General features: G+C 40.1%; 1 protein-coding gene across 1 annotated transcript; it reads right to left on the minus strand.

Annotated features, from left to right (window-relative positions):
• Positions 1–678: 678 nt before the first annotated feature.
• LOC135617312 (protein P21-like) lies at positions 679–1,642 on the minus strand. The gene has a single exon (XM_065117387.1). The coding sequence runs from the start codon at positions 1,621–1,623 to the stop codon at positions 958–960; it is 666 nt and encodes a 221-aa protein (XP_064973459.1). The 5' UTR covers positions 1,624–1,642; the 3' UTR covers positions 679–957.
• Between the last annotated feature and the right edge of the window lie 8,493 nt (positions 1,643–10,135).

Genomic DNA, 10,135 nt, shown 5'->3' on the forward strand with positions numbered 1-10,135 from the left:
TTATTGAGATCACATAGATTTATAATAACTTGACTATTATATTAAACTATAAAAGATAAAAACAAAATGATTGTGAATATTAGTGATCAACCCAAGAACAAAGAAAAAACCTTCGATTATTTTGTCTAGATACTGATGGACTTCTCAAACCGTTGACGTTGGCTTTTTCAAAGGCTGTTAAACACAAACTAAAACTTAATCCAATATCTAAATCACCAAAGCCATTTCTAGTCCTTTTGATGAGAAGGCTTCACAACTAGTGGAAATTGACACCACTCTTCAAGACAACCACAACTTTTCTTGGGTGGTGAAATATGTCATGGAACAAATGGAAGTGTTCAGATCCGGCTTCAATCTAATTAATTTCCTGTTACGTATGACAGGAATTTTCTTTCACCCAAAAACAAGCAGAACAATTGGAGAGAGTATGTTAAAGCTTAATTGGTGTTGATAAAAAATCATATCCAGATCTTTAAATGAAAAATTCATGACTTCATATTTTCTATCTGCCTATCTTGTCAAAATAGGACCTCAAGATCTCTTGGAAGTCCTGAGTCAGATGACCTGAAGTACTATAATATATTGCATGTTTATTTGACTTGATGGCCACATTATTCTAGAACTGGTAATCCATCTAACACAAATTCAAATCATCGAGAGAGATCCAAAAAGACCATATGACAAGATCAAAATGTTGTGATAGTATTTTTTTCTCGAGTTTGATGCCAACAAGAGATCCTATTGTCGACTTCTATAGAAACTTTCATAACATCAAATGACGTACAACATAGGGATATGAGATATATCACTTGTGCAACAAAGCACTCATCAATTCGGATGTCAACACAGACACCCTCTTATTCGTTGTTATTACTGGGTAATTGGCTTATTATTCTTTTATCTACGAGTAGATTCTTTGTACGTCCGCCGTCACCTCCTTCTCCTCCCACGTGATAATTAAGGGCAGAAGACAACCCTGTAATTAGTCCCGCCGGGGCAGGTGAAGGTGCTGGTTGCGTCGTCCTTGGGGTAGCTGTAAGCATCGGGGCAGTTGTTCTTGAAGAACATGGAGTAGTTTGTCGGTCCGCAGCTGCCGGAGGTGCAGCAGTACTCATCAGTTTTGAACACGGTGCAAGGGTTGTTGCAGCCGCCCGGCGCCCTCAGCTCCGCGGGGCACTGCCCGTTGATGTCGGCGGAGCACCGTACGCCCCGGCAGTCCCCCGAGGTGGGGCTGAAGTCCATGGGCACGTTGAAGCCGTCGACGAGGGAGATGTCGATGAAGTCCATGTTCTGGAACTGGTTGAGGGCGAACTCGGCCAGCGTATTGGGCGGCGTGCCGTAGGCTTGGCACTCCAGGAGGCCGCCGCAGTCGCCTGTCTGGCAGCTACCGCTGCCGCTTCCATCGAAGGAGCAGTCGGTGCGGGCCCAGACGCGGCCGCCTGTGGTGCCGGGATTGACGTTGATGGTCCAGGTCTGGCTCGGGTCGAGCTGGCGGCCACCCCCGGGGACGGCGGCGGCCCAGACAGTGAAGGAGCATTGGTTGACGATGTCGAAGGTGGCTGCATGGGAGACGACGAAGAGCAGGGGGAGGAAGAGGAAGGAGAGGCCGCCGAGCGATGCCATTGCTGCACCAGAGAAGGCCATTGCTGCACCGGTAGGAGGAGGGAGTATATATAGAGTGCAAGGAGAGGTAGACGAAGCTTCGAGCAGTTGGCATGGAAGTGACTACTTGACAAAGATGAAGCTTACGGTTGTATGCTGATGACATCATATGTGGAAGTCTATCTCTTGTCCGTGCCATGCATGGTGGAAGGAAGTTTCGCTTAGATGCCACGACAGGAGCTAAGAACCAAATGACACAATGGACTGTGGACGTAAAAGCGTTGGCACGATACGGCCAAGGAAATAGAATAGAAAAGAGGTGCAATAGACAAAGACGAGTTGATGTGGGGTATATACTGGCGGCCAAGTCTCTTTGGCATCATTGAAGCTATCTCCACCGGTTAGGCATTTGTTTCCAGTTAGGTAATTATTTAAGTCTTAATTATTATAGTTAGGTCTTAATTTGAATTAGTTTTGGGAGTAATCTCACTAACTCAATTAGGAGCTATTTGGAAATCTACGAGCGATATCATATGCGTAGTGGAAGAACATAAAATAAAAACCCCAAATTTCCCAATACGTGTTCATCGTCGTACGTAGATTGGTATGCAAAACTCACGAAATAGAAAACCACGTGTGAGATAGTTATGTTACCTAGGGAGATAGTATATCCCTAAATCCCTACGAATCTGTAGGAGTGGATGAATGAGGTTAAGAGTCCTCTTCTCTAGCAGTGATCCACATAACAAGGCTGCAACGATGCTCCTCAAATCTCTAGGCCTGCTATTTGAGGAGGAGATGGAGAGAGGAGAATAAGAGGTGGCAACTTAGAAGCCCTAGCTTGTAGGCCTTTAGTTCCCTCCTATTTATAGAGGCCCTTAGTTAACCCTAATGAATCATGCCTTATTGGGTATTGGATCTCCATCCAATTACCCAAGCCTCTTAAATTAATGGGTCTCTACCCAATAATCTTTTATTAGCTCTTATTGGATCTCATCCATGAGATCTAATAATTCAGGGGTTTATTGGATATCCAATAAGATAGGGGCTATAGTGGATATCTCATATCTAAATATCTACTCGTCGTAACACCTACCATATGTGTGTGACCCTCTAGGCCCAATATCGAGCTGGTCGTAAGTCATACCTATTAGAACTTTTTTTGGCTTAGTGAATTATTATCTCAACAATAATTCACTTGACTCATCGACTATGGATGTACTAGGCCACTACGCCGTAATTCCCAGATTATACAAGGGAATCCAATCCTTTGGACCTATATATCCTTAGTTATCGTGTACCTATAGTCCCTCATCCATATAATATCTTAGAGACCATATATCGAGAATGGTACTGTTGCTAGTCATAGGTGCCCAATAAGCCAATTACGTGAGTGATGACATGTGTGACTTGACACATAGTCATTTTGCTTATTATATTTTAGTATTTTATCACTTTATATTGACTATTATATATATATATATATATATATTGTGATGTCCTTAGATCTGTGCAATGAGAATTAAATCATGACGAAATCTTGATAATGAGACCGATTCGTATTTAAACATATATCCTAAATAATCCCGGTCATAGGTTACTTAAGTGGGACATCGAGATAACCGGACAGACTAGTGTATTGTATACCTGTCCATATGATGGATGCAGCTAATCTCATAGCTGCTCGTGTGGGGACACTAGAGATACAATGCAGGTGCTCATTGGAGAATGAGTTCACAGATTGATCCGCTTACGGAATGTTGGATGGTTGATGATGCCTTATTATCATACAGCGATTCTATGATCCCAATTGTGTATCTGGTCCTTAGACTTGAGACACCAATGATGTCCTATATGAGTGCTCTACTCTTTAATACCAGACATATAGATTTGGATGTCCCAGATCTAGCATATCCGGTCTTCGGGAGCGGTAGTCAATCTTACGAGGGCTATTGAGTGTCAATAAAGGATCATCCACTCTCGATGTCATGAGAGGAATGTCTCATGTGTTCTTGCTCAGACAAATCCCTGGCCAGGGTCATTCGGATTGAGAGAAAAAGAGTTTTTTGGGAGAATCTAATTATAGTAAGACTCGAGTAGAAACTGTATGGGTCTGACAACACCATGCCTGATATGCAGTCTTTGGGATATTAGATGGTTGAGGGACTATAGGTACATGGTAACTGAGGATAGACATGTCCAATGGATTGGATGCCCTATATCGTTTGGGGACTACGGCGTAGTGGCCTAGTACATCCGTAGTCGATGAGTCGAGTGAATTATTATGAAGATAATAATTTACTAAACCAGAAGGAGTTCTGACAAGTATGACTCACGACCAACTCGATATTGGGCCTAGAGGGTCACACGCATATGGTAGGCATTACGATGGGTAGAGGTTCGGATATGAGATATCCACCAGAACCCCTATCTTATTGGATATCCAATAAGCCCCTTAATTATTAGATCTCATGGACGAGATCTAATAAGAACCCATGAGAGATTATTGGATAGAGATCCACTAATCTAAGAGGCTTGGGTAGTTGGATAAAGATCCAATACTCAATAGGGGAGGATCCATTAGGGTTAAGTTGACAAGGGACCTCTATAAATATGAGGGATTTAGTGGTTCATGGGCTAGAGCCTTTGCTTGCCTCTCCTATTCTCCTCTCCCTCTCTACCTCAGAGTAGTCCTGGAGTTTTGAGGAGCATCGTTGCAGCCCTACTGTGTGGATCACCACTACAAAGGAGGGCGATTGACCTCCTTCACCCTCTCCTAGAGATATCTGTAGGGATTCAGGGATATATGATCTCCCTATGTAACACAATATATTATATACGCAGTTTTAAGTTTCATGGATTTTTGTGCACCAATCTTCGTACAACGACGAACATATCTTTGGTAATTGGGGATTTTGTTTTCTGTTCTTCCGCTGCGCATGTGATGTCGCCCCCAAGATTTTCCAATAGTTGTTAAGCCTATACGGTTTCTCCTCGAGTCTCGCTCTTATCGGATTCTCCTTAAGAACTCTTTCTCTCTAAATCTGAATGACCTTGGCCAAGGATTGTTTTAGCAAGAACACATAGGATATTCCTCTCATGATACCAAGAGTGGATGATTCTCTATCGATACTCAATAGCCCTCGTAAGGTTAGCTGCCACTCCCAATAACCGGTTGTACTAGATCTGAAACTTCAAAACCTATAAGTCTGATATCAAAGAGTGAAGTACTCATACAAGATATCCTTGGTGTATCATGTTTAAGGACCAGATACACTACTATGACTACGAAATCACTGTTTGACAATAAGACATCATCAACTATCCAGTATTCCGTGAGCGGATCAATTAGTGAACTCATTCTCCAATGAGCACCTATACTGTATCCTTAGTGTCCCCACATGAGCAGCTATGAGACTAGCTGTCTCCATCATATGGATGGGTATATAGCACACCAGTCTGTCCAGTTATCTTATTATCTCTCTCGAGTAACCTAAGATCAAGATTATTTAGGGTTTGTGTTTAAAAGCGAATCAGTCTCATTATCATGATCTCATCACGAACTGATTCCCATTGCACAAATCCATGGATATCACAATATATATACATATATATATAACATGCAATATAAATTGATAAAATATTAAAATATAATAAGTAAAAAGACTGCATGTCAAGTCATACGTGTCATCACTCACGTGATTAACTTGTATGACACCTATGACTAGCAAGGGTCATTTGAGCTTGATTTAGGACTGAATTGGGCATGTTATTGGGCCCATTCAGTGGCATGTAGCAAGGTTTGGTAGTGGTACCGCTACAGACTCTCAAACATTGTCTGTGCAATAGTACCACCCAGATCGGTGGTGGTACCGTCAAAACTTAGTCTCCGAGATTGTTAAGTATTGGTACCGTCAGACTGGGCAGTGGTACTTTGGGTGACGTTTAATTAATTTAATAATTTATTGGTTTTGTGTGAGGATTGAGTCTCATAGATTTCATTCCAGCTTGAATTCGTCTACCATTTTAGACTTGCTACCTATTTCCTTATCTAATTTAAATTATCATATCTTTTTCGAGTTGCTTACAAATTGCATGAAATCTCTACTGCATAATATAATTTTCAAATAATAGTCAGCATTTCTCAAGGGTTGTAGTATTTAGAATAATATTCTTATTACTCAAAAAAAGTTGCACACACCTTATTTAGGTTTAAGGAGGCCTCTGTCATTATTAAGGTTGGCATTGAGAAGGCTTATGATTGGCTTTCTTTGGAATACAATCATAAAGAAATGTATTTTTCTAATTGATTTATTAATTTGATGTCCGTTGAATCTCATATTTTGATGATAAAATCAATTGATGAGTTTACAATCTAATTTATGTTTTGAGAAAAGTGATGTAGGATTAATCATGATTATGAAATAGTAAAACAATTAAAGAAAATAAATCAGACAGTAGAGATAGAATGATGCTCTTTAAATCTTTAGACCTGCTATTTGAGGAGGAGAAGGGAAGAAGAGAATAGGAGATAGCGACCTAGAAAAACTCGAACCTATGAACCTTTGGTTCCCTTCTATTTATAGAGGTCTCTTGTCAACTTAATCCTAATGGATCCTCTAGGCCATATTGAATCTCGGATTTTGATGATAAAATCAATTGATGGGTTAATTGATCTAATCCATATTATTAAGTTAAGTATGCAGGAATAACTACGATAGCCAGAAAACACAAAGCAAGGAAACCGTAGTCAAGTTCGATGGACGTTTAAGAGTCCGAAGAATCGTCGGAGATGCTGCCAGAACCAACCGAGAAGAAATCGGGAACCTGTCAAAATTTTCGGAAGTTCGTCGAAGAAATCGTCGGAGGTTCATAGAGATCACCGAGAACGCTCGGCTACTCATTAAAGTCATCACAAGTTCGGGAGCTTGCTGGGAGCCCGTCGGAAGAAGTTCGTCGGAAAGCTCGTCGGAACAAGACTCGACGTTCGCAGTTAAAAACTTGCTTAGGATATGTTTTGTTATGTAGTTCACTTATAATTAGGATTAGGATTAAGAGATAATCCTATATCCTGGTTAGGGGCCAACTGGGCCCAAAATTAGACTTAGTTTGGGTTAAATTTGAAGCCCAACAAGTGAACCGAAGGGTCTGGCGGTGGCACCGCCAGACTGGGCGGTTGCACCGCCTAGCACCCGAGAGTTGGGCGGTGGCACCGCCCAGTGCCCGAGAGCTGGGCGGTGGCACCGCCCAGTACTGTCAGTGTCTGACACTGACAGGCGGTGGCACCGCTACTGACAGGTGGTGGCACCGCCAGTATCGAGAACCTAACGAGAATTCAAATTTGGAGCCCAAATTTGAATCCTCTTGAGGCCTATAAATACCCCTCAAATCTCAGCTGAGATTACAACTTTTGAGAAGCAATTGATTGAGAGAGAAGTCTTGGAAGAGTCTTTGCTAGTCTTGTTTTCAATTTGTTAGTGTTCACCTCCTTCTTTCTTGCTGAAAATCTGTAAGAGAGTGAACCGCTTGTAAAAATTGTAAGAGGGGTATTTACCCTTCCCTTTCAAGAGATTTGCTAGTGGAAGGTGGGAGCCTCATCGAAGAGGGGCCTCACAAGTGTATGTAGGTCATTTGACTGAACCACTGTAAAATCAAGCGTGATCTCTGGTTTGCATATACTTATTGTCATTTATATTACTGCAAACCATTTGCACTTTAATGCTATACTGCTTTGTCTCCGTCTTATTTATCTCTTAAAGTTAAAATGCAATCGAAACAGTTTTAAATGAAAACGTTGCTTTTATCGTACGAAGTTTCCGAAAAGTGTTTAAATCGTGAAAAGTTTATCGCACTTCACCGCTGCACTAATTCACCCCCCCCCCTCTTAGTGCCACTCCGATCCTAACAATTGGTATCAGATCTAGGCTCACTCTCATATTTGGTTTAATACCCAAGAGAGATGGCTTCCTCCGACATGCATGAGGGTCATTCTATCACACGTCCACCTTTGTTTAATGGGGCGGATTATACTTATTGGAAGACTCGTATAAGGATCTTCCTCATTTCCATGGATTTCGAGCTTTGGACTATTGTTGAAAATGGATTTCAAAAATCTTCTCTTCCGATGAGCGAATGGAATGAATCGGAGAAGAAGGTTTTTGCTTTAAACGCAAAGGCTATGAATGCCTTGTTTTGTGCACTAGACAAAAATGAATTTAATCGTGTTTCAATTTGTGATTCGGCTTTTGATATTTGGAGAACTCTTGAGGTCACTCATGAAGGCACTAGTCAAGTGAAAGAGTCCAAAATCAACATCCTTGTGCACTCTTACGAACTTTTCCGAATGAAACCAAGTGAGTCCATCGGAGACATGTACACCCGGTTCACGGATGTCATCAATGGACTCAAAGCTCTTGGTAAAGATTTTACTAACTTTGAACTAGTAACTAAAATCATAAGATCCCTCCCTAAAAGTTGAGATCCAAAAGTTACGGCAATTCAAGGGGCCAAAGACCTTAAAACATTCACTCTTGAAGAATTTATTGGGTCTCTAATGACCTATGAAATGACATGTCAAGCTCATAACGAGCTCGAGAACCCCCTTCCAAAGAACATGAAGGATATGGCACTCACATCACAAGAAGACCACTTGAAAGGAACATCAAGTGATGAGGACAGTGACAATGACCACTTTTGACTCAAAAATTTAAAAAATATTTAAGAAAGAACAAATTTAAAAATAATACAAAAAATAAAGTTGAACAAAAGAAGGATCAAGTGATTTGCTATGAGTGTAAAAAACCGGGACACTACAAGAACGATTGTCCTCAAGCCAAAAAGAGAACATCAAAGAAGAAGACGCTCAAGGCAACGTGGGATGATTCAAGCGCATCCGAAGAAGAGGAGTCCAACACTGAGCAAGTTGCTCATTACGCGCTAATGGCTTTAGGAGAAGAGGTATGTGATTTATTTAATGAAGATTTATCTTTTGAAGAACACTCTATCGCTTTTCATGAATTATTTGATGAATGTAGAACTATTAGCAAGAAGTTAAGTATCTTAAAGAAAGAGCATGCTTTGCTACAAGATAAGTTTGATAGTCTTCAAACTCCTCCATGCTCTAAGTGTGAGCATTTAGAAGCAATAAAAAATGAAAATTTGCTTCTTAAAGAAACCTTAAACAAGTTTAAGGTTGATAGCAAAGGATTAGATATGATCCGTGCACACAAGGGTCACGTCGCAAATAGAAATGGAATTGGATTTGTAAAAGGATTACATCAAAATCCTACCACTTTCATAAAAGGACCTACATTACATGTTTCCTCTTATATGAAATGCAACTTCTATTACAAATTCGGACATATTGCCTACAAATGTCCATTTAGGAAAATTAGTTCACAAAAATTAATATGGGTTCCTAAAGGAACTATAAAGGATTCAATAATAAATAACAAAGTTAGTGGATCAATATTTGAGGCACCCAAAATCAAATGGGTACCCAAAAGTCATCCTCTTTTGTAGACAAACCCACAAGCTAGGAGCAAGAGATGGTATCTCGATAGTAGATGCTCAAGACATATGACTGAAGATCCATCTCATTTCTCTATGCTCACTAGCAAAGAAGAAGGGTACATCACCTTCGGAGACAACAACAAAGGCAAAATCATTGGCAAGGGAACTATTGGTAACAAATTTAGTTTTTCCATTGATGATGTTTTACTAGTTGATGGATTGAAACATAATCTCTTGAGTATTAGTCAACTATGCGATAAAGGTTATATCATTAGATTCGAATCAAATATGTGTATTATCGAAAAACCAAACAATAACTTGACTATGATTGCATTAAAACAAAATAATGTTTATACCATCAACCTTGATGAACTAAGTAATGAAATGTGCTTCTTTGCTCTAAATGATGATGCTTGGCTTTGACATAGGAGATTAGGCCATGCAAGCATGAAACTAATATCTAAGATCTCATCTAGAGAATTAGTACGAGGGATTCCAAATATGAAGTTTACTAAGGACAAAGTATGTGATGCATGTCAACTAGGTAAACAAATAAAAACTAGTTTCAAACAAAAAAATCAAATTAGCACCACTAGACCACTACAATTGATTCATTTGGACTTATTCGGACCAATTGACACAACAAGTCTAGGAGGAAGCAAATATGCGTTCGTAATTGTGGATGACTATACTAGGTACACTTGGACCTATTTCTTAGTCCACAAAAGTGATTACTTCAAGTGCTTCTTAAAATTTTGTAAACTCACTCAAAACGAAAATGGCTTCATGATTTCATCAATTCGGAGTGATCACGGTGGCGAATTTCAAAACCGTGATTTTCAAAATCTTTGTGAAGTTATTGGATACAATCACAACTTCTCCACTCCAAGAAATCCCCAACAAAATGGTGTAGTTGAAAGAAAAAATAGAAACCTACAAGAAATGGTAAGAACTATGTTAAATGAACATAGTTTACCTAAGTATTTTTGGGCCGAAGCCGTAAATACGGCTTGCTACATCA

This window comes from Musa acuminata, chromosome BXJ2-7 (assembly GCF_036884655.1).
Source record: "Musa acuminata AAA Group cultivar baxijiao chromosome BXJ2-7, Cavendish_Baxijiao_AAA, whole genome shotgun sequence".
NCBI lineage: Eukaryota > Viridiplantae > Streptophyta > Magnoliopsida > Zingiberales > Musaceae > Musa > Musa acuminata.